Below are 26,045 nucleotides of genomic sequence, written 5' to 3'. Positions count from 1 at the left end.
TGAGAGACTTATTTCTGGAGAGATTAATTTTTTAATTAGAAGTTCGAACTGTTTGGGCATAGACCTGGAAAGTATGACAGAATTTGCAGGTTATCTCTGCAGTAGATTGCAACTCCTCCCCCTTTGGCAGTTATGGTGATCCGGTGCAAGGTCCAGAGTTAACAGCAAGGATCGGTGGAGTATTGGGCTCTAGTCGTGTATGAGTGGGGTTCGGGTAAACAGCTGAGTAGGCCGGGGGTGGGCCTCAGGGATAGCTTCGGTCCTGGTGCCACGGAGGGTGTAAGCTAGCTGTGAGCTAGCTAGCTGCAAGGGATTACGGCAGGAATCCGGCGTTGTTGTGGAGAGACAGTCCGATGCTGGTAGATTGGCGAGTAATATCCAGGCTAAGAACAGGCTGGTGTCTGTGTTCCAAAGTAAAAATAATAGCGATTCCGTATCACATTGGGTGAGGCAGGTTACCGGAAGGTATAATCGAATTAAAAATCGAAAAGAGATAGAATTTAAAAATAAATATATATACAAAAAATACGAAAAATACAAAAGTACAAGGGAGGACGAACAAAAACACGCCTACACTGCTACGCCATCTTGGATCTGTGTGCCAAAGATGTCTCAAATTTTGACTGCAGGAATGTCCACTAGAGCTGTTGCCAGATAATTTAATGTTCATCTCTCTACCATAAGCCGCCTCCAATGTTGTTTTAGCGAATACAGGCAGTACATCCAACCGGCCTCACATCCGTATACCACGTATAACCACGCCAGCCCAGGACCTCCACATCCGGCTTCTTCACCTGCGGGATCATCTGAGACCAGCCCCCCCTGACTTTTAAAATTATTTTTATTTCATTGGACAGCTGATAAAAGTGTTTGAACAACCGAAGAATTTCTGCACAAACTGTCAAACCGTCTCAGTGAAGCTCATCTGCGTGCTTGTCGTCCTCACCAGGGTCTTGACCTGACTGCGGTTTGGCATCATAACCGACTTCAGTGGGCAAATGCTCACCTTCGATGGCCACTGGTATGCTGGAGAAGTGTGCGCCTCACTGATTTATCCCGGTTTTAACTGTACCGGGCAGATGACAGACGGCGTGTATGGCGTCATGTGGGCGAGCGGTTTGCTGATGTCAACGCTGTGAACAGAGTACCTCATGGTGGGGTTATGGTATGGGCAGCCATAAGCTACAGACAACAAACACAATTGCATTGTGTCGATGGCTATTTCTATGCACAGAGATACCGTGTCTAGATCCTGAGGCTCATTGTCGTGCCATTCATCCACCGCCATTACCTCATTTTCAACATGATAATGCACGGCCCCATGTCGCAAGGATCTGTACACAATTCCTGGAAGCTGAAAATGTCCTAGTTCTTCCATACTCACCAGACCATTCACCTATTGAGCATGTTTGGGATGCTCTGGATCAACTTGTATGACAGCGTGTTCCTGTTCCCGCCAATATCCAGCAACTTCGCACAGCCATTGAAGATGAGTGGGACAACATTCCAGTAGGCCACAATCAACAGTCTGATCAACTCTATGCGAAGGACATGTGTCGCACTGCATGAGGCAAATGGTGGTCACACAAGATACTGACTGGTTTTCTGATCCACACCCTTACCTTTTTTTAAGGTATCCATAGATTAGGGCCTAATGAATTTATTTAAATTGACTGACTTCCTTTATACAGTACATTCGGAAAGTATTCAGTATTGTTGAAGCATCTTTGGCAGCGATTATAGCCTTTAGTTTTCTTGGGTATAAAGCTACAAGCTTGGCACATCTGTATTTGGGGAGTTTCTCTCATTCTTCTCTGCAGATCCTCTCAAGCTCTGTCAGGTTGGATGGGGAGCGTCACTTCATAGCTATTTTCAGGTCTCTCCAGAGATGTTCGATCGGGTTCAAGTCTGGGCTCTGGCTGTGCCACTCAAGGACATTCAGAGTCTTGTCCTGAAGGCACTCCTGCATGGTCTTCAAATTGAATTTTATTGGTCACATACACATTGTTAGCAGATGTTAACTTCTTATGGCTGCAATCCCGGTAACGGGATGATATGACAACAGCCAGTGAAAGTGCAGGGCGCCAAATTCAAAACAACAGAAATCTCATAATTAAAATTCCTCAGACATACATGTCTTATACCATTTTAAAGGTAATCTTGTTGTTAATCCCACTAAAGTGTCCGATTTTCAAATATGCTTTTCGGCGAAAGCACTACAAACAATTATGTTAGGTCACACCAAACCACAATAAGCACAGCCATTTTTCCAGCGAAAGATAGCAGTCACAAAAAGCACAAATAGAGATTAAAATTAATCACTAACCTTTGATGATCTTCATCAGATGACACTCATAGAACTTCATGTTACACAATACATGTATGTTTTGTTTGATAAAGTTCATATTTATATCAAAAAGTCTGAGTTTACATTGGCGCGTTACATGCCAAAAACATCCAGTGATAGTGCATAGCCACATCGTTTCAACAGAAATACTCATCATAAATGTAGATGATAATACAAGTTATACACATGGAATTATAGATATACCTCTCTTTAATGCAACCGCTGTGTCAGATTTCAAAAAAACTTTACGGAAAAAGCAAACCATGCAATAATCTGAGACGGAGCTCAGAACAATAGTCAAATTAGCCGCCATGTTGGAGTCAACAGAAACCAGAAATGACATGATAAATATTCCCTTACCTTTGATGATCTTCATCAGAATGCATTCCCAGAAATCCCAGGTCCACAATAAATGCTTGATTTGTTCGATAATGTCCGTTATTTATGTCCAATTAGCTACTTTAGTTAGCGCGTTTGGTAAACAATTCCAAAGTCACAAAGCGCGTTCACTAAAACGTGACAAAATGTCCAAAAGTTCCGTAACAGTCAGTAGAAACATGTCAAACGATGTATTGAATCAATCTTTAGAATGTTGTTAAAATAAATCTTGAATAACGTTCCAACCGGAGAATTACATTGACTTCAGATGAGCGACGGAACGGAGCTGCCTCATGTGAGCGTGCGTGGTCAAAGAATGTTCACCTCATGGCAGTGGTGACTCATTCCTGTCTCCTTCGGCCCCCCTTCAGAGTAGAGTCATCAGACAAAGTTCTACAGAATGTTGACATCTATTGGAAGCCGTAGGAAGTGAATACTCATTCATATCTCGCTGTGATTTCAATGGGATCTTGGTTGAAACTCGACCAGCCTCAGAATTTCCACTTCCTGTTTGGATTCTTTCTCAGGTTTTTTCCTGGCATATGAGTTCTGTTATACTCACAGACATAATTCAAACAGTTTTAGTAACTTCAGAGTGTTTTCTATCCAATACTAATAATAATATGCATATATTAGTAACTGGGACTGAGGAGCAGGCCGTTTACTTTGGGCACCTTTCATCCAAGCTACTCAATACTGTCACTGCAGCCATAAGAAGTTGAAGCGAAAATGCTTGTGCTTCTAGTTCCGACAGTGCAGTAATATCTAACAATTCCCCAACAACTACCTAATACACACAAATCTAAAGGGGTGAATGAGAATATGTACATATAAGTATATGGATGAGCGATGCCGAGTGGCATAGGCAAGGTGCAATATATGGTATAAAATAGAGTATATACAGTGGGAGAACAAGTATTTGATACACTGCCGATTTTGCAGGTTTTCCTACTCACAAATTACAGACCTCTACATGCTTTGTATCATAGTACACTTCAACTGTGAGAGACGGATCTAAAACAAAATCCAGAAAAATCACATTGTATGATTTTTAAGTAATTAATTGCATTTTATTGCATGACATAAGTATTTGATACATCAGAAAAGCAGAACTTAATATTTGGTACAGAAACCTTTGTTTGTAATTACAGAGATCATACGTTTCCTGTAGTTCTTGACCAGGTTTGCACACACATGCAGCAGGGATTTTGGCCCAATCCTCCATACAGACCTTCTCCAGATTCTTCAGGTTTCGGGGCTGTCGCTGGGCAATACGAACTTTCAGCTCCCTCCAAAGATTTTCTATTGGGTTCAGGTCTGGAGACTGGCTAGGCACTCCAGGACCTTGAGATGCTTCTTACGGAGCCATCCTTAGTTGTTTGAGACTGTGTCCCAGCTCTCTTCAGGTCATTGACCAGGTCCTGCCGTGTAGTTCTGGGCTGATCCCTCACCTTCCTCATGATCATTGATGCCCCACGAGGTGAGATCTTGCATGGAGCCCCAGACCGAGGGTGATTGACCGTCATCTTGAACTTCTTCCATTTTCTAATAATTGCGCCAACAGTGTTGCCTTCTCACCAAGCTGCTTGCCTATTGTCCTGTAGCCCATCCCAGCCTTGTGCAGGTCTACAATTTTATCCCTGATGTCCTTACACAGCTCTCTGGTCTTGGCCATTGTGGAGAGGTTGGAGTCTGTTTGATGAGTGTGTGGACAGGTGTCTTTTATACAGGTAACGAGTTCAAACAGGGCAGTTAATACAGTAATGAGTGGAAACAGGAGGGCTTCTTAAAGAAAAACTAACAGGGTCTGTGAAGGCCGCGAATCTTACTGGTTGGTAGGTGATCAAATACTTACGTCATGCAATAAAATGCAAATGAATTACTTAAAAATCATACAATGTGATTTTCTGGATGTTTGTTTTAGATTCCGTCTCTCACAGTTGAAGTGTACCTATGATAAAAACTACAGACCTCTACATGCTTTGTAAGTAGGAAAACCTGCAAAATCGGCAGTGTATCAAATACTTGTTCTCCCCACTGTACATGTGATATGAGTAATGTAACATATATGTAAACATTGTTTAAAGTGACAAGTGATCCATTTATTAAAGTGGCCAGTGATTGGGTCTCAATGTAGGCAGCAGCCAGTCTGAGTTAGTAATTGCTGTTTAGCAGTCTGATGGTCTTGAGATGCTGTTTTTCAGTCTCTCGGTCCCAGCTTTGATGAACCTGTACTGACCTTCCTTCTGGATGGTAGCAGTGTGAACAGGCAGTGGCTCAGGCGGTTGTTGTCCTTGATGATCTTTTTGTCCTTCCTGTGACATCGGGTGCTGTAGGTGTCATGGAGGGCAGGTAGTTTGCCCCCGGTGATGCGTTGTTCAGATCGCACCACCCTCTGGAGAGCCTTGCGGTTGAGGGCGGTGCAATTGCCATACCAGGCTGTGATACAGCCTGACAGGATGCTCTCAATTGTGCATCTGTAAAAGTTAGTCCGAGCTTTGGGTGACAAGCCAAATTTCTTCAGCTTCCTGAGGTTGAAGAACTTTCTCCACTTTCTCCACTGCTGTCCCTTTGATGTGGATAGGGGGTGCTCCCTCTGCTGTTTCCTGAAGTCCACGATCATCTCATTTGTTTTGTTGACGTTGAGTGAGAGGTTATTTTCCTGACAACACACTCCGAGGGCCCTCACCTCCTCCCTGTAGGCTGTCTCGTCGTTGTTGGTAATCAAGCCCACTACTGTTGTGTCGTCTGCAAAGTTGATGAGTGAGTTGGAGGTGTGCATGGCCACGCTGTCGTGGGTGAACAGGGAGTACAAGAGAGGGCTGAGAACGCACCCTTGTGGGGCCCCAGTGTTGAGGGTCAGCAAAGGGGAGATGTTTCCTACCTTCACCACCTGGGGGCGGCCCGTCAAAGTCCAGGACCAATTTGCACAGAGTGGGGTTGAGACCCAGGGCCTCCAGCTTGGAGGGTACTATTGTGTTGAATGCTGAGCTGTAGTCAATGAACAGCATTCTTAGATAGGCATTATTTTCTGACAACGACCCTAAGCTGTGTGCTTAGGGTCGTTGTCCTGTTGGAAGGTGAACCTTCGCCCCAGTCAGAGGTTCTGTGCACTCTGGAGCAGGTTTAAATCAAAGATCTCTCTCTACTTTGTTCTGTTCATCTTTCCCTCGATCCTGACTAGTTTCCCAGTCCCTGCCGCTGAAAAACATCCCACAGCATGATGCTTCCACTAGGGTTGCACATTTTGGGGAATATTCAGAGGTGGAAACTTACCGTGGGAATTAACGGGAATATATGTGAATTAACAGAAATATATGCAAATTAATATTAATACCATTTAAATGTAGATGTTTTTTGGCATTGGATATATTTACCATATCTTATGGAGACAGAAACATAAACCTTTTACCTTGTCATAAGTAGACAATTGCAAATTATTAAATCCTTTCAATAGAAATAAAAACAATTTAGTTACGAATTGAACTTTAATTAAATGAGTTGCCTCTTCACATGGGATGATTTCACTGAACAACAAAAGAAAGGGAATACTGAATGATCCATAGCATCTCCCACAAACGTTTTCAACATACATCTGTAAAATGATAGTCTAAAAAGCTTTGGTTGTCTTCCTCTCAGGCTTCCATGTCTTCCCCCTGGACCTCTACAATGTGGTGTACACCTCTTGAACATCAGACTCTGAGGCCTCATCTTCACCTTCCAATCTTGTTGAGGATGGCTCGTTGTCAGGCTCATAAAGCCTCAAATTTGCCCGGATGGCCAACTATTTTTCAAGCCTGTTGCGTGCTTTGGTGTGTGTGTGTGTGTGTTCCCAAACAAGGACCAGTTACGCTCTGAGGTGGCTGATGTTGGTGGGATTTGGAGGATGATGGAGGCAACTGGGGAAAGAGCTTCAGATCCACAAGGTTCCTTCCACCAGGTGGCTGATGAGATATATGTTGGCACAACTGCAATATTGTATCTCCATCCCAAAGCCCTTGCTTGGAAGTGTACTTCGCCAGACTGCCAAGAACCATGCCCTCATCCATGCCAAGGTGGTGAGACACAGTAGTGATGACACCATAGGCCTTGTTGATCTCTGCACCAGAGAGGATGCTCTTGCAAGCATACTTGGGGTCCAACATGTACACTGCGGCGTGTATGGTCTTCAGGCAGAAGTCTTCACACTTTTTGATGTGTTTCAGAACTGCAGTTTCCTCTGCTTGGAGCAACAGTGAAGTGGGCAGGGCAGTACGGATTTCTTCTCTTACATCTGCAAGCCGAGTCTGAACATCAGACAGGATGGCATTGTCTCCTTCAATCCGTGCAATGGCAACTGCTATAGGTTTCAGGCTGCTTACCTATCTCTCCCAAAATGCATCATCCAGGAGGATCCTCTTGATGGGGCTGTCCATATTGGCAGACCGTGATATGGCCATTTCTTGGAGAGATTCCTTCCCCTCCAGGAGACGGTCAAACATGATGACAACACCACCCCAATGGGTGTTGCTGGGCAGCTTCAATGTGGTGCTCTTACTCTTCTGATTTTGCTTAGTGAGGTAGATTGCTGCAATAACTTGATGACCCTTCACATACCTAACCATTTCCGTGGCTCTCTTGTAAAGCGTATTCGTTGTTTTCAGTGCCATGATGTCCTTGAGGAGCAGATTCAATGCATGAGCAGCAAAGCCAATGGGTGTAATGTGAGGGTAGGACTCCTCCACTTTAGACCAAGCAGCCTTCATGTTCGCAGCATTGTCTGTCACCAGTGCAAATACCTTCTGTGGTCCAAGGTCATTGACTACTTCAGCTCATCTGCAATGTAGAGACCGGTGTGTCTGTTTCCCCTTGTGTCTGTGCTCTTGTTGAATACTGGTTGAGGGGTGGAGATGATGTAGTTAATTATTCCTTGCCCACAAACATTCGACCACCCATCAGAGATGATTGCAATACAGTCGGTTTTCTCTATGATTTGCTTGACCTTCACTTGAACTCTGTTGAACTCTGCATACAGCAAATTAGTAGATACACCCCTCCAACCAGACATGGTTTATGCTGGGGAAGAAACATACAGAAATCTCTTCCAATACACATTGCCTGTGAGCTTCAGAGGTGAACCAGTTGAAGACACAGGTCGAGCAAGACATTCATCAGCATTCTTTTGACTACGTTCCTCCATTGAGTCAAAATAACTTCTGATTCCAGGAGGACCATGAGCTGTTGCTATCGATAAGGTGTCTGATTCATAATTTTCACCTTGAATAGAAGTAGAGGAACTTTTGTCATGGGTTGCTTGCTGTGAGCGCTGAGGGAACTTTATGCACTTGGCCAGATGATTCTGCATCTTTGTTGCATTTGTTACATATGATTTGGCACAGTATTTGCAATTGCACACTGCTTTTCCTTCCACATTAGCTGCAGTGAAATGTCTCCACACATCAGATAGTGCCTGTGGCATTTTCCTGTAAAGAGTAGGGGAAAAAAGAGTAAAAAATAAACAATACACAATTCCATGTACAGATAAATAGTTAGGCAGTTAGATTAAACAACTCCTTTGTAAGATAAATGTTTTAAAATGAAAGATGTATGGAAACAAGTGAATTAACACTCCTCAGTTAGCAGGCTCAAGCAAGCTAAAACCCACATGGTAGCAAAAACTAACTAGCAGAAATTGTTAACAAGTTAGAAATGATTTAAACACACTTTGTTGTAGGCTACTATTTACTAGTTAACAAAAAAATCATGCATGTCATATAAAATATATTCACCCCACCCAGTATTGTAATCAAAACTTACCAGAAAGCATGTAGTCCTTGGCTCAGACAGTGTAGTAGTGTGGGCTCAATAGCATCTCATTAGTGTGCAAGATCTTGAATCAGCTGTACATGTGATGGAAGAGTGCACTAATGTACACGGGATGGAAGAATGCACTGTGCATGCAGAGGGTTGCAATTCCATTGACTTGCGGATAGTTTAACCAAAATATGCCACAAGACCTAGAATTGCTTTATGTGTATCCCACAAAAAAGGTTCACTGTTATAAGCTAACTTTTTTTATGATTTTAAGCAAAATTCCCGTAATTCCCGGGCTTAACTACCCATGGAAAATTTCCAGAAGAGTTTCCGACCCTTTCCAATCCTGGTTGCCACCACCATACTTCACCATAGGGATGTTGCCAGGTTTCCTCCAGACTTGGCATTCAGACCAAAGAGTTTAATCTTGGTTTCATCAGACCAGAGAATCTTGCTTCTCATGATCTGAGAGTCCTTTAGGTGCCTTTTGGCGCCTTTTGGCAATCTCCAAGCGGGATGTCATGTGCCTTTTACTGACCACTCTACCATAAAGGCCTGATTGGTAGAGTGCTGCACAGATGGTTGTCCTTCTGTAAGGTTCTCCCATCACCACAGAGGAACTCTGACAGAGTGACCATCAGGTTCTTGGTCACCTCCCTGACCATAGCCCTTCTCCCCCGATTGCTCAGTTTGGCCGGACTGCCAGCTCTAGGAAGAGTCTTGGTGGTTCCAAACTTCTTCCATTTAAGACTGATGGAGGCCACTGTGTTCTTGGGGACCTTCAATGCTGCAGACATTTTTGGTACCCTTTCCCAGATCTGTGCCTCGATACAATCCAGTCTCGGAGATCTACGGACAATTCCTTCGACCTCATGTCATGGTTTTTGCTCTGACATGCACTGTCAAATGTGGGACCTTTTATATAGACAGATGTGTGCCTTTCCAAACCATATCCAATCAATTGAATTTACCACAGGTGGACTCCAAGTTGTAGAAACATCTCAAGGATTATCATTTGAAACAGGATACACCGGAGCTCAATTTTGAGTCTCATAGCAAAGGGTCTTAATACAGTTGAAGTCGTAATTGAAGTTGAAGTCGTTGAAGTTGAAGTTGAAGTCGAAGTCGTAGTTGAAGAGGCGCAGCAGCGCCTCTTCAACCTCAGGAGGCTGAAGAAATTCGGCTTGTCACCAAAAGCACTCACAAACTTCTACAGATGCACAATCGGAGAGCATTCCTGTCGGGCTGTTATCACCGCCTGGTACGGCAACTGCTCCGGCCACAACCGTAAGGCTCTCCAGAGGGTGTGAGGTCTGCAGAGAACGCATCACCAGGGGGCAAACTACCTGCCCTCCAAAGGACACCTACACCACCCGATGTCACAGGAAGGCCATAAAGATCATCAAGGACAACAACCACCCAAGCCACTGCCTGTTCACCCCGCTATCATCCAGAAGGCGGAGGTCAGTACAGGTGCATTCAAAGCAGGGACCGAGGAGACTGCCAAAAACAGCTTCTATCTCAAGGCCATCAGACTGTTTAAACAAGCCACCACTAACATTTAGCGGCCGCTCCAACATACTGACTCAACTCCAGCCACTTTAAAAATGGGAATTGATGGAAATTATGTAAAAAATGACCACTAGCCACTTTAAGCAATGCCACTTAATACAATGTTTACATACCCTACATTACCCATCTCATATTATTACTGTACTCTATATCATCTACTGCATCTTGCCATCTTTATGCAATACATCTACCACTAGCCACTTAAACTATGCCACTTTATGTTTACATACCCTACAGTACTCATCTCATATGTATATACCGTACTCTATACCATCTACTGCATCTGCCATGCCGTTCTGTACCACCACTCATCCATATATCTTTATGTACATATTCTTTATCCCTTCACACTTGTGTGTGTGTGTAAGGTAGTAGCGGGGAATTGTTAGGTTAGATTACTGTTGGTTATTACTGCATTGTCGGAACTAGAAGCACAAGCATTTCGCTACACTCGCATTAACATCTGCTACCATGTGTATGTGACTAATAAAATTTGATTTGATTTGATTTTGATTTGTAAGTTTACATACACCTTAGCCAAATACATTTAAACTCATTTTTTTTTTTTATCTTTTTTTTTTTTACAATTCCTGACATTTAATCCTAGTAAAAATCCCCTGTCTTAGGTCAGTTAGTATCACCACTTTATTTTAAGAATGTGAAATGTCAGAATGGTAGTATTTTAGCTTTTATTTCTTCATCACATTCCCAGTGGGTCAGAAGTTACATACAATTAGTATTTGGTAGCATTGCCTTTAAATTGTTTTACATGGGTCAGATGTTTGGGTAGCCTTCACAAGCTTCCCACAATAAGTTGGTTGAATTTTGGCCCATTCCTCCTGGCAGAGCTGGTGTAACTGAGTCAGGTTTGTAGGCCTCCTTGCTCGCACATGCCTTTTCAGTTCTGCCCACAAATGTTCTATAGAATTGAAGTCAGGGCTTTGTGATGGCCACTCCAATACCTTGACTTTGTTGTCCACAACTTTGGAAGTATGCTTGGGGTCATTGTCCATTTGGAAGACCCATTTGCGAGCAAGCTTGAACTTCCTGACTGATGTCTTGATGTACCTTCAATCTATCCACATAATTTTTGTTCCTCATGAAGCCATCTATTTTGTGAAGTGCACCAGTCCCTCCTGCAGCAAAGCACCCCCACAACATGATGCTGCCACCCCCATGCTTCACGGTTGGGATGGTGCTCTTCGGCTTGCAAGCCTTCCCCTTTTTCCTCCAAACATAACGATGGTCATTATGGCTAAACAGTTCTATTTTTGTTTCATCAGARCAGAGGACATTTCTCCAAAAAGTACGATCTTTGTCCCCATGTGCAGTTGCAAACCGTAGTCTGGCTATTTTGTGGCGGTTTTGGAGCGGTGGCTTCTTCCTTTCTGAGCGGCTTTTCAGGTTATGTCTATAGGACTCGTTTTACTGTGGATAGATACTTTTGTACCTGTTTCCTCCAGCATCTTCACAAGGTCCTTTGCTGTTGTTCTGGGATTGATTTACACTTTTCGCACCAAAGTACGTTCATCTCTAGGAGACAGAACGCGTCTCCTTCCTGAGCGGTATGACGGCTGCGTGGTCCCATGGTGTTTATACTTGCGTACTATTGTTTGTATAGATGAAAGTGGTACCTTCAGGCGTTTGGAAATTGCTCTCAAGGATGACCCAGATTTGTGGAGGTAAACAAATTTTTTTCTGAGGTCTTGGCTGATTTCTTTTAATTTTTCCATATTGTCAAGCAAAGACTCACTGAGTTTGAAGGTAGGCCTTGAAATACACCCACAGGTACACCTCCAATTGACTCAAATTGTCAATTAGCCTATCAGAAGCTTCTAAAGCCATGATGGAATTTTCCAAGCTGTTTAAAGTCACAGACAACTTAGTGTACAGTCGTGGCCAAAGGTTTTGAGAATGACACAAATATTAATTTCCACAAAGTTTGCCGCTTCAGTGTCTTTAGACATTTTTGTCAGATGTTACTATGGAATACTGAAGTATATTTACAAGCATTTCATAAGTGTCAAAAGCTTTTATTGACAAGTACATGAAGTTGATGCAAAGAGTCAATATTTGCAGTGTTGACCCTTCTTCTTCAAGACCTCTGCAATCCGCCCTGGCATGCTGTCAATTCTCTTCTGGGCCACATCCTGACTGATGGCAGCCCATTCTTGCATAATCAATACTTGGAGTTTGTCAGAATTTGTGGGTTTTTGTTTGTCCACCCGCCTCTTGAGGATTGACCACAAGTTCTCAATGGGATTAAGGTCTGGGGAGTTTCCTGGCCATGGACCCAAAATATTGATGTTTTGTTCCCCGAGCCACTTAGTTATCACTTTTGCCTTATGGCAAGGTGCTCCATCGTGCTGGAAAAGACATTGTTCGTCACCAAACTGTTCCTGGATGGTTGGGAGAAGTTGCTCTCGGAGGATTTGTTGGTATCATTCTTTATTCATGGCTGTGGTCTTAGGCAAAATTGTGAGTGAGCCCCACTCCCTTGGCTGAGAAGCAACCCCACGTGAATGGTCTCAGGATGCTTTACTGTTGGCATGACACAGGACTGATGGTAGCGCTCACCTTGTCTTCTCCGGACAAGCTTTTTTTCGGATGCTCCAAACAATCGGAAAGGGGATTCATCAGAGAAAATGACTTTACCCCAGTCTTCAGCAGTCCAATCCCTGTACCTTTTGCAGAATATCAGTCTGTCCCTGATGTTTTTCCTGGAGAGAAGTGGCTTCTTTGCTGCCCTTCTTGACACCAAGCCATCTTCCAAAATTCTTCGCCTCACTGTGCGTGCAGATGCACTCACACCTGCCTGCTGCCATTCCTGAGCAAGCTCTGTACTGGTGGTGCCCCGATCCCTTAGCTGAATCAACTTTGGGAGACGGTCCTGGAGCTTGCTGGACTTTCTTGGGCGCCCTGAAACCTTCTTCACAACAATTTAACCGCTCTCCTTGAAGTTCTTGATGATCCGATAAATGGTTGATTTAGGTGCAATCTTACTGGCAGCAATATCCTTGCCTGTGAAGCCCTTTTTGTGCAACGCAATGATGACGGCACGTGTTTCCTTGCAGGTAACCATTGTTGACAGAGGAAGAACAATGATTCCAAGCACCACCCTCCTTTTTAAGCTTCCAGTCTGTTATTCGAACTCAATCAGCATGACAGAGTGACCTCCAGCCTTGTCCTCGTCAACACTCACACCTGTGTTAACGAGACAATCACTGACATGTCAGCTGGTCCTTTTGTGGCAGGGTTGAAATGCAGTGGAAATGTTTTTTGGGGATTCAGTTCATTTGCATGGCAAAGAGGGATTTTGCAATTATTTGCAATTCATCTGATCACTCTTCATAACATTCTGGAGTATTTGCAAATTGCCATCATACAAACTGAGGCAGCAGACTTTGAAACTTTATATTTGTGTCATTCTCAAAACTTTTGGCCACGACTGTATGTAAACTTCTGACCAACTGGAATTGTGATACAGTGAATTATAAGTGAAATAATCTGTCTGTAAACAATTGTTGGAAAAATTACTTGTGGCATGCACAAAGTAGATGTCCTAACCGACTTGCCAAAACTATAGTTTGTTAACAAGAAATTTGTGGAGTGGTTGAAAAAGGAGTTTTAATGACTCAAACATAAGTGTATGTAAACTTCCGACTTCAACTGTACTTATGTAAATAAGGTATTTCTGTTTAGATTTTTATTTCATTTTTATAAATATTATGGGGTATTGTGTGTAGAATGATGAGAGAAAAAATGTTTTCAACGTAACAATGTGGAAAATCTCAAGGGGTCTGAATACTTTCCAAATGCACAGTATGAACTGTAACTCAGTAAAATCTTTGAAATTGTTGCATGTTGCGTTTTAAAATTTTTGTTCAGTGTACTTTATGCAGCCCGTTGGACAATTTTAGATAATGCAAAGTAGCTTTGTTGTATACACTGTCTGTAACTACGTTTCCATTCACAATTTTTATGCGAGAAAAGTCATACCATATATAAAAAAAAAACTGGATGATTCGGTACAATTTTATAAACACGGACAGAGAATTTATTGTCTTGGTTTTGTCCCCAGTCTGGACCTGGATGCGTGGATCAACGAGCCTCCGTCTGGGAGTGAGTCTGAGGATGAGGGTAGGAAGACCAAGGGCAAGGCTGTGTTTGCCAAGGAGGAGTCCAGACACACCAAGCCACGCTACACTGAAGTGGACGAGAAGGAACTGGCTAAGGTAAGATGGGAATTTACAAGCCAATAATCCGTGCTGTGTATGCATTGAGATACAAGCTCCTCAATCCTTTCAACAGTTGATCTGTTGTTAAATCTTTGGTGATACTATAACAGTCAGACACTGAAGAGGTACACCGGTAAACACCACAGCATTTTCATATGACTGACTTGATACTGTTTCTCCCTCCCAATAGAGGAGAGACGTAAGGAAGGCAGAGCAGGCCAACAACCCCTTCTACATCAAGGCCTCCCCGTCCTCTCAGAAGGTACCCAATCGGCAGCTCGTCTTATGTGTTAACCTGACTCTTACAGAAATGTAATTCATTACACATTTCAAACCACTTAAATATACAGTACCAGTCAAAAGTTTGGACACCTACTCATTCCATGGTTTTTATTTATGCCATTTTCTACATTGTACAATAATAGTGAAGACATCAAAACTATTAAATAACACATATGGAATCATGTACTTAACAAAAAAAGGGTTTTTGTTATTCTTCAAAGTAGCCACCCTTTGCCTTGATGATAGCTTTGCACACGCTTGGATTTCTCACAACCTGCTCCATGAGGTAGTCACCTGGAATGCATTCAATTAACAGGTGTGCCTTGTTAAAAGTTCATTTGTGGGATTTCTTTCCTTAATGCATTTGAGCCAATCAGTTGTGTTGTGACATGGTAGGGATGGTATACAGAAGATGGCCCTATTTGGTAAAAGACCAAGTCCATATTATGGCAATAACAGCTCAAATAAGTAAAGAGGAATGACAGTCCATCATTACTTTAAGACATGAAGGTCAGTCAATCCGGAAAATGTCAAGAACTTTGAATGTTTCTTCAAGTGCAGTCGCAAAAACCATCAAGCACTATGATGAAACTGGCTCATGAGGACCACCACAGGAAAGGAAGACCCAGAGTTATCTCTGCTGCAGAGGATGTTCATTAGAGGTACTAGCCTCAAAAATTGCAGCCCAAATAAATGCTTCACAGAGTTCAAGTAACAGACATCTCAACATCAACTGTTCAGAGGAGATTGCATGGATCAGGCCTTCATGGTCGAATTGCTGCAAATAAATCACTACTAGAAGACACCCATAAGAAGAAGAGACTTGCTTGGGCCAAGAAACAGGAGCAATGGACATTAGACCGGTGGAAATCTGTCCTTTGGTCTGATGAGTCTAAATTTGAGATTTTTGGTTCCAACTGCCGTGTCTTTGCGAGACGCAGAATAGGTGAACGGATGATCTCTGTATGTGTGGTTCCCACTGTGTAGCATGGAGGTTGAGGTGTGGGGGTGCTTTGCTGGTGACACTGTCAGTGATTTATTTAGAAGTCAAGGCACACTTAACCAGCATGGCTACCAGCAGCATTCTATAGCGATACGCCATCCCATCGGGTTTGCACTTAGTGGGACTATCATTTGTTTTTTAACAGAACAATGACCCAAAACACACTTCCAGGCTGTGTAAGTGCTATTTGACCAAGAAGGAGAGTGATGAAGTGCTGCATCGGATGACCTGACCTCCACAATCACCCGACCTCAACCCAATTTGAGATGGTTTGGGATGAGTTGGACCGCAGAGTGAAGGAAAAGCATCCAACAAGTGCTCAGCATATACTCCTTCAAGACTGTTGGAGAAGCATTCCAGGTGAAGCTGGTTGAGAGAATGACAAGAGTGTGCAAAGCTGTCATCAAGGCAAAGGGTGGCTACTTTGAAAAATATATTTTGAAACTAACTCTTTTTTTGGTTACTACATGATTCCATATGTGTTATATCATAGTTTTGTCTTCACTATTTAGAAAATAGTAAAATAAAGAAAAACCCTTGAATGAGTAGGTGTGTCAACTTTTGACTAGTACTGTGTGTGTGTGTGTGTGTGTGTGTGTATATATATTTATTTCCACGTGTTCATTTTTATTTTTTATATCCTAGATTTAGGACAGATGCTTCAAAACCTTGTTTCTTATGATTATTTTTTTTGACCCTCTGCCATTTATGAATGTGTTATTCTATGGGCTTTAGTAGTACTGGCCAAAATCAATATTTTTTTTTTTTTTTTTAAGAAAATTGTGTGTGTAATATACCCACATGTACACCTAAAGGGGTCCTAAATTCTAAATCAAATAGCTAAGTTATCCATAGTATGACCGTCTTAAAACAATTCCATATGTCCGCTTAGCACCCCCATCCCCCAACGCCTTAGAATCTAAAGAATTAAATTTACTAGAAGCCCATTCACATCCCTATGTTATTGTGTGTGCGCAGGTATACCAGGAGGCTGTTGGTGTGGAGCACATTCCAGTGGTGCAGATTGACCTCAGTGTGCCTCTCAAAGTCCCAGGTCAGTTTCTCTGGCCACTACTTAATAACCAATTGATTTCAATGTACAGTGTATCAGTCAGTGGCTCTGCACACAGGACTCCAGACCTAACCCGTATCCCTCTTTCTCTCTTCGCCTCTGCCATAACTAAACCCCTCTTCTGTACCTCTTTCTTTCTGTGTAATAACTTGACCCCACTTCCTCTTTCTTTCTCTTCCTTTCTCCCTCCCGTTGGGTTTAGGGATGCCAATGTCAGACCAGTATGTGAAGCTAGAAGAGGAACGTCGGGAGAAAAACAAGGCAGACAGGAAGAAGAAGGACAAGAAGAAGAGGAGGGAGAAGGGCCGGCAGAGGAGGGGGGACTCGGGCCCAGAGAGCGAGGAGGACATCACCCCCGCACACATGGTGGACATCGTCACTGAAGAGATGCCAGAGGTACAGTAGGCCAGGCAGAGAGGCCAGGCAGAGATGCCAGAGGTACAGTAGGCCAGGCAGAGAGGCCATGCAGAGATGCCAGAGGTACAGTAGGCCAGGCAGAGAGGCCAGGCAGAGATGCCAGAGGTACAGTAGGCCAGGCAGAGAGGCCAGGCAGAGATGCCAGGGGTAGAGGCCAGGCACTTTCATAGGTGGTTCAGAGTGTTGCAGATAATATAAATGTGGCATACCTTTGATAATAATTGCATATGCAAGGATGTTGTTTTGCTCTGTCACTAACTCCATTCTCTTCCTGTCTCAGAATGCCTTGCCCAGTGATGACGATGACAAAGATCCCAACGACCCCCACAAAGCTTTGAACATCGACCTGGACAAGTGAGTTCACTCACTTGGATATATAACCTGGCTGTGTTATTATCTACTCTGTGGGGGTGTATAATCTCTTCCTGGCTCCACTGATGAGAGGCTGGTGCTGGCCTGGTCCTCTTCATCCTTACACACTCCCTCTCGCTGTGCTCTGCTCTGTGGTTCTTTCCCTCTGTCTCTCTTATGCATACACACACACACACACACACACACATCTGTCCTCTTGACTGTGCAGTTTGCTGGTGGCATCTCACAGGTGAGTACCTTCCCAGCCTCAGGAGAAGCCCTGTCTGGGCCTGGACTCTAGACTGACTGATCTGCTTCCTCTCTGTCTGTGTCTCTCTCTCTGTCTGTGTTTGGGCATGATGTGACTTTTACAGTTTAATGTTTGATCATTGTTTTCAACAACACTCTCTCCTCCTGCTCACCCCTCCATTTGAAACCTTCTACAAGCTCACTTCAGAATGTCAGCATTCCCTCCATACAAAACTCTGTTAATGTGCCCACTTTGTGGCTGGAGCTGAAGAAAAGCGCTCTCACTTCTCACTAACATGAACAGATTGATGTGATAAGATGAGAGTTTATAGATTTCTCAGTGGAACTGCTGATTTTCTCAAGTCATGACTCAATCACCATTACTAATCATGGATGACTACTGTTGTTTTTACTAGTCAAATCCCCAAGTCAAATCCTCACCCAATCCATGGATCTTCTTCAACATAATGTTAATCGTTAGTTACTGAGTATGGTAACAATGTGATTATTGTGGATAGTCAGATTAATATAATAGTTCAATTAAAATGTTGACATGCTTTGCAAGAAGAAAAATGTCACAATCCTGTTTACATGGACACATCTGAAATCCATCTACCTGATGTCACTCTGATCAATGCAGAGAATCCCCTATCAAAATAAACATTCTACCCCAGTGACCATTCTGAGGACATATAAAGTTTGAATGTGTAAACTACTTCTAAGACACATACATTCAGTTGTTCCGAACTCATTTCACTCTCGCTAAAGAGGGAGGCTCGCTCGGCTGCTAGCACATGCAGATCAAATCCACTGCTAGAACGCTGATTTAAGGTGTTTAAATGTCCTAATAATTTGAAAGATTGCTCAGAAAACCAGGTGTTTTAATCGGCGTATACTTACTTTGATTTTGACTGTTCGCCGATTTAAGATAAGCAGAGTAGTGTTTACATGACTATTGCATAATCTGCCTGCTGCCATAATCAGTTTAATATCGAATTATTACTGTGAATGTAAACATACAGTTACGGCAGTCACCAACAGAGGCATCAGTCCAGTTCTGACCTTGGATAAACCTGTTAATGGTGGTGTCCCTCCTGACTTCCCAGCTCTGCCTGAGGAATGGCTTTGAAGGTTTGTGCTGAGCAAGTTTGCGTTTCAAATGTCATGCACCTGAGTGGAATGGATGGGCTTGTCTCAACTAGCTTCCTTTCCTAATCTCCTTTCCTTCACTGGCATTGATAAGTGAATCGACTGGATAGGTTTTCACCATGCTGCTTTTACCCTGTCTTTTCCTCCCAGATCAGTGGTCATGGAGGAAAGGAGGCTAGTTAAGACTATTGAGACCTAGCCGATGGCTGTAGTTTTACCAGAATCACCATGTACACTCAGGGCTGTGGTTTTATGTGTCTCCTCTCTGTGCTCTCAGGCCCCTGGCAGACAGCGAGAAGAAGCTGCCAGTCAGGACACACCGTCCCGATGAGGTCCTCAAGAGCCCCATAGAGGACGGGGAGGGGTTGGAGGTCACTTCAGAGCCCAAGAAGAAGAGCAGGAAGGAGAAGAAGGACAAGGAGAGGAAGGTGAGGCCCTATTCTTTATGTTCTTTGAATATTTTTGACGTCTCTGTTTTTTGTGACCTTAATGTCTTAAGGAGTGTTTTTTTTGTCATTGTAGAAGGGTAAAGAGAAGAAGAAGAAGAAGAAACACAAACAAGAGGAAGGGGAGGATCTTATGGAGGCTGGGGCAGAGGAGCCTGTCCAATCAAAAGTGACCAACGATGTGGCAGCCCAGCCTCCTGCCTCCACACCAGAGGTATGACATCACAAAGGGAGGGACTTCCTTTTTTACAGGGACAAGATTTGCACAATGTCATTCTGTGTAGGATATTGAAGAATTAAGACTGACACTAAATAATTTTTAACTAAACAAAGAATTTGATTGAATTAAATGTATATAAGATAATCTGTCAAGCAAACACACTTTGGTCATTTTCATTTATCAATCATTGTCATTGCTTCTTTCAAGCCCCCTCACCATCCTATCAGCAATAAAGATTAAATCAAGTATCAATCAGTATTTGTTCTAAGATTTCAGTATGTCTAGTCGCTATCTTGAAATACTTGATTTATTCATGAAAATAACAGTGTAATCTCTGTATCCATTTTCATGAAGAGGAACTGCTAAAATGTTAACCTCTCTATCCCCCCTCGCTCTTGCTCCCTCTCCCTCCCTCACTGTTGTAGGCTTCGGATCTGGATTTCTGGCTCTCAAATGCTCCAGTGCCCTCTGACCCTCAGGTTGAGTTCCCCTCTCTCTCTCTTACAGTCACTCCTTGTCCTTGTTGTCATTTATTTGTGTTTTAACAGTACCTCTTCATCCATTGTCTGATCCTCTTCGCCATGCGTGGTTCTTTCATTCCTTCCATCCACTTTTCTCTTTCACCCTTGCATTACTGCCTCTCTTTCTGAGGTCACGTAACCCTACTCATTCTGGGGTTGTCGTGTTTCTTAGTGTTGGTTTTCTCTGTTTTGGTTTTGCTTGATGTGTCTGTTTCTCGTCAGTCAAGTTCAGGGGCCTCAGTGTCTGGAATCATGCTGACGGTTCTTGTTGTTCCTATCAAACCAATGCAACAGTAGCACAGCTCTTCATGTGTAGTATGACTACATATAGACAGTGTTTTTGACTACATACTGAGTGCGTGTGACTGTGCGTGTGACTACATACCCTGTGCTTGTGACTGTGCGTGTGTAACTGCAGAGTAGCTGTTAGACCAGGTGGAAGACTAATGACAACAGTACAGTATTCAGTTTAAAGCCAGACTAGTTCATAAAGTTTAGCTCTGTGATCCCACACTCTGTCCTCTGTTCTGAACTACTGTATGGGACTGTTTCAAGCAGAATCTGATCATTAGATATACATTGTTCAAGGGCTCTGCATGTTAATTTTGTGTTTACACCACACCAACTGTCTGCCCTCAGGAAATAAGCTACGTCTAGCAGTCACCCAAATGTGACTTCACAATTCACACATCCTGTCAGAACATGTTTCTGTATTTCTGTTTTTTGAGTCGATTATTGTTCCATTTAAGTACAGATGTGAAGGGATGCTATCGACAATGGGTCCATTGGAACAATGTCAGGATTTGACAACTTCAAAACAACAAACAAATTACGACTAATTCAAACTACTACTACCTGTACTTGTATATGATCAATAAATGACAGCGTGTTGTATGTCAATAATCCTCCTAAATGTGTCCATACTAACTGTGAGGGCTGTGTGTGTGGTGACAGGAGGCCGCAGCAGTAACGGACGCTCCCCCTGCCTCCACTCCTGAGGCTGCGTCTGGTGTGGCTGCCGTGGTCCCAGACTCTGAGCCTGAAGAGACTGTGAGTCTCTCCACTTTACTGATGATGTCAGAATCACGAGACAGAAATCTCAGCTGTTACTAATTTTTATTTTATAAACCTTACAAAACATACACATACAAACGACAGCATCATTCATTACTAAGGATTCTAGCACAACAGGATACTGTATTTTGACAGATCTTGTCTGAGAACTGAGCACAGAAACTCTCCCTCCCTCTTTCTGAATAGACTGCCCTTTACACCACCCCCTGCTTGTTTCCCTCTCAGAAATCCTCTAAGCACAAGAAGAAGAAGCAGAAAAAGGAGAAGAAGCACCATCATCATCACCATAGCGATGGAGCCAGAGAGGAGTCTGTGCAGAACGGCACGGTGGAGGACGAGGAGCCTCTGCCGGTCAGTAAACAATCACCTTTTAGTCTGTCCACTCAGTCCAATCCCTGTCCTCTGGACGTTCAAGTCATAAATCAAATCAAATGAAACTTTATTTGTCACATGCGCAGAATACAACAAGTGTAGACCTTACCGTGAAATGCTTACTTACAAGCCCTTAACCAACAGTGCAGTTCAAGAAGAGTTAAGAAAATATTTACCAAATAAACTAAAGTAAAAAAGTAACCCAATAAAATAACAATAACGAGGCTATATACAGGGGGTCCGAGTCAGTGTGCGGGGGTACAGGTTAGTTGTGCCCCCGCAATACTGTCCATATAAAAGTTCCCTACCTTCACCCATTGATTTGACACAAGTATGTCAAGTATGCAGTGTGTATACACTCCCTATCTCAAATAGCATATATACATAATCCAGACCTGGGTCTGGTTCCCTTGTTTGCATATTGAGTGAGAACTGACCAGGCTCTTCTCTCTTTACAGCCCATGTCCAATTACGCCCTGCTGGCTGAGAACTCCTACATCAAGATGGTGAGTGGGATGGAGCGAGATGCTTGGGTTCACTGGAGAAGTATACTATTATTGTGTATATTCTATGTGAATAGCCACTCATATTGGAGCTGGGAGGAGTCGTACCATTGATATATACAGTGGGGAGAACAAGTATTTGATACACTGCCGATTTTGCAGGTTTTCCTACTTACAAAGCATGTAGAGGTCTGTAATTGTTATCATAGGTACACTTCAACTGTGAGAGACGGAATCTAAAACAAAAATCCAGAAAATCACATTGTATGATTTTTAAGTAATTAATTTGCATTTTATTGCATGACATAAGTATTTGATCACCTACCAACCAGTAAGAATTCCAGCTCTCACAGACCTGTTAGTTTATCTTTAAGAAGCCCTCCTGTTCTCCACTCATTACCTGTATTAACTGCACCTGTTTGAACTCGTTACCTGTATAAAAGAACACCCTGCCACACACTCAATCAAAACAGACTCCAAACCTCTCCCACAATGGCCAAGACCAGAGAGCTGTTAAAGGACCATCAGGGATAGAAATTGGTAGACCTGCACAAGCTGGGATGGGTTACAGGACAATAGGACAGCAGCTTGGTGAGAAGGCAACAACTGTTTGCTGCGCAATTATTAGAAAATGGAAGAAGTTGCAAGATGACGGTCAATCACCATCGCGTCTGGGCTCCATGCAAGATCTCACCTCGGGGGCAATCAATGATCATGAGGAGGTGAGGGATCAGCCCAGAACTACACGGCAGGACCTGGTCATGACCTGAAGAGAGCTGGGACCACAGTCTCAAAGAAAACCATTAGTAAACACTACTATGCCGTTCATGGATTAAAATCCTGCAGCGCACGCAAGGTTCCCATGCTCAAGCCAGCGCATGTCCAGGCCCGTCTGAAGTTTGTCCATAGACCATCTGGATGAATCCAGAGGAGGAATGGGAGAAGGTCATGTGGTCTGATGAGACAAAAATAGAGCTTTTTGGTCTAAACTCCACTCGCCGTGTTTGAGAAGAAGAAGGATGAGTACAACCCCAAGAACACCATCCCAACCGTGAAGCATGGAGGTGGAAACATCATTCTTTTGGGGATGATTTTCTGCAAAGAGGGACAGGACGACTGCACCGTATTTGAGGGGAGGATGGATGGCCATGTATCGCGAGATCTGGCCAACAACCTCCTCCTCAGTAAGAGCATTGAAGATGGTCGTGGCTGGGTCTTCCAGCATGACAACGACCCGAAACACAACAGCCAGGGCAACTAAGGAGGGCTCCGTAAGAAGCATCTCAAGGTCCTGGAGTGGGCTAGCCCAGTCTCCAGACCTGAACCCAATAGAAAATCTTTGGAGGAGCTGAAAGTCCGTATTGTCCCAGCGACAGCCCCGAAACCTGAAGGATCTGGAGAAGTCTGTATGGAGGAGTGGGCCAAAATCCTGCTGCAGTGTGTGAAAACCTGGTCAAGAACTACAGGAAACATATGATCTCTGTAATTGCAAAACCAAAGGTTTCTGTACCAAATATTAAGTTATGCTTTTCTGATGTATCAAATACTATGCATGCAATAAAATGCAAATTAAATACTTAAAAATCATTACAATGTGATTTTCTGGATTTGTGTTTTAGATTCCGTCTCTCCACAGTTGAAGTGTACCTATGATAAAAATTACTCAGTCCCTTTGCTATGAAACAAAATTGAGCTCAGGCATCCTGTTTTCCATTTGATCATCCTTGAGATGTTTTTACAACTTGATTGGAGTCCACCTGTGGTAAATTCAATTGATTGGACATGATTTGGAAAGCACACACCTGTCTATATAAGATCCCACAGTTACAGTGCATGTCAAGAGCAAAAACCAAGCCATGAGGTCGAAGGAATTGTCCGTAGAGCTCCGAGACAGGATTTGTCGAGGCACAGATCCGGGGAAGGACCAAAAAAATGTCTGCAGCATTGAAGATCCCCAAGAACACAGTGGCCTCCATCATTCTTAAATGGAAGAAGTTTGGAACCACAAAGACTCTTCCTACAGCTGGTTGCCCGGCCAAACTGAGCAGTCGGGGAAGAAGGGCTTTGGTCAGGGAGGTGACCAAGAACCCGATGGTCACTCTGACAGAGCTCCAGAGTTCCTCTGTGGAGATGGGAGAACAAGATTGAAGTGTGTAGATTGATGAGGGAAAATAATAATTTAATATATTTTAGAATAAGGCTGTAACATAAAAAATGTGGGAAAAGTCGAGGGGTCTGAATACTTTCCGAATGCACTGTATGTACTGTTAGTGGACCCCTCCTTATGCTCCCTCTTTTTCTCTCTTTCAAGATGAAGCAGGATGCTGATGAGGTATTGGCTGAAGTTCTGTGAACTGCAGGCTATGGGTTTTACAGGAGAATCTTCTAGATGTTCTGTGTTGTGCTTTTTCTCAGACTGTGCCCCCTGGCTTAATCACCTTGTGATAACCAAGCTGTTATGCAGAGACATGTGTATATTGGAAAATGTAACCCTGTTATTCACAACACCATAAGCCAGGGGCATCCTCTTGAGTGTGTGACGTTACAATTCTACTGTCCTATCAGTGCTGTTTCCAGGTTGCTTCATAAAAATCACATGGGATTCATGTCGGGATTGGAATGGTTGAATCGATTTGCTGGTTTGCATGCAAGTCAATTTGCTGGGCTCCTTGTGTGAACACTGCTGGCTACGGAGTGGGTTGACCTCCGCTTCATCCCTCTCTCTTTCCCTCTTTAGGTGTGTGACATCCAGGGGAACCTGCATGACGGTAGCCAGGTGGTGGTCTCTGTCATCTTTGAAAATAAGTGTGACAGTTTCATCAAGTCCATGGAGTTCAATGTGATGGACTCTCTCAACTCCAAGCTGCAGCGGCCTGAGGGAGCCGGACCACACGACAGCCTCACCGTGCCCTTCCAACTGCCCCCCGGTGAGGAAGCAGGAGAGACTGGGAGGAGGATAAAGCTATGGAGACTGTTGTTGAAATAAGAGCTAAATTCCCATCCAAATATTCCCATTCCCAGTTTACATCCAGACTAATAAATGTTTTCTCTCTTGTTCCTCAGGGATCTCTAACGAGGCACGGTTCATCTTCTCAGTGCAGAGCATTGTGATGCCCCAGAAACTGAAGGGAACCCTCACCTTCATAGTCAAGGTGAGTTAGTCTTGATCTCCACAAAGCCCTCACATTCCCCCACTATCCCCCTTTGACTCTGGGTACAGTCTATTTCACTGCTCAAGGTTCTACTGACCTTTTTCCTCACTTGTAAAAGTGTATTGTTTAACCTTCAGCTGTTATAATGTTCTCCTACAGACTGAGGATTCCTCCACTCACGAGAAACTAGACTTTAAACTGCACTTTACCTGCACCTCATACCTGATCACCACTCCCTGCTACAGGTCAGTGCAGCTAGCTGTCCCTAAAGAACCTCATTCTGCTGTTTTAATAATAATGAATGTTACCTAACTGTAGATTTGGAGCTATTGGCTTAGTGTGTTGTGCCCTGATCTGAATTTAAGATTAAACTGCTTGTGAGCTAGTATGTGATGCGTAGTGAATGTGATTGTTGTTGTTTACAGTGACGCGTATGCTAAGCTGTTGGAGTCAGGGGACCTCAAGGGAAGCTCTCTGAAGCTGGAGGGAGTCAACCAGCCTTTTCACCATCTACTGGCAAGGATCTGCTTCCACCACCACTTCTCTGGTGGGTACACTGGGACTGGGGAATACAGGGGGAAGGGGAGGCAGGGGGAGAAGGTGTGGGATATGATAGGGACTGGGGAATACAGGGGGAGAGGGTAGGGCATTGGGAGGTATTAGGTGGAGAGTGGACATATTTATTGAGGTGATTTGTAGTTCACTGTGTCGTCTTGCAGAAATCTCCCTCTTTGAATGAACATTAAGATGATGATGTGGTAAATATAGACCTTTAGATTTTGAGTTGTTTAATGAGCTTACGGTTGTGTTCCTGTCTCAACCAGTGGTGGAGAGGATTGATTCCTGTGCCTCCATGTACAGCAGGTCAATCCAGGGTCACCACGTGTGTCTGCTGGTCAAAACTGT

General features: G+C 43.5%; 1 protein-coding gene across 1 annotated transcript in view; it reads left to right on the top strand.

Moving 5' to 3' along the window:
• LOC111972127 (AP-3 complex subunit delta-1-like) overlaps positions 1-26,045 on the top strand; it is a 56,582-nt gene that overhangs the window by 28,055 nt on the left and 2,482 nt on the right. Inside the window, 16 exon segments of the mRNA XM_023998990.1 lie at positions 14,172-14,325; positions 14,519-14,590; positions 16,592-16,667; positions 16,888-17,081; positions 17,383-17,456; positions 19,129-19,279; positions 19,374-19,511; positions 19,943-19,996; positions 20,993-21,088; positions 21,338-21,463; positions 21,943-21,990; positions 24,725-24,914; positions 25,051-25,139; positions 25,299-25,384; positions 25,565-25,686; positions 25,964-26,043. Coding sequence (XP_023854758.1) covers positions 14,172-14,325; positions 14,519-14,590; positions 16,592-16,667; positions 16,888-17,081; positions 17,383-17,456; positions 19,129-19,279; positions 19,374-19,511; positions 19,943-19,996; positions 20,993-21,088; positions 21,338-21,463; positions 21,943-21,990; positions 24,725-24,914; positions 25,051-25,139; positions 25,299-25,384; positions 25,565-25,686; positions 25,964-26,043 — 1,750 coding nt within the window.

Source organism: Salvelinus sp. IW2-2015, linkage group LG13 (assembly GCF_002910315.2).
Source record: "Salvelinus sp. IW2-2015 linkage group LG13, ASM291031v2, whole genome shotgun sequence".
NCBI classification, from domain to species: Eukaryota; Metazoa; Chordata; class Actinopteri; order Salmoniformes; family Salmonidae; genus Salvelinus; species Salvelinus sp. IW2-2015.
This window is presented reverse-complemented; position numbering and strand designations above follow the sequence as displayed.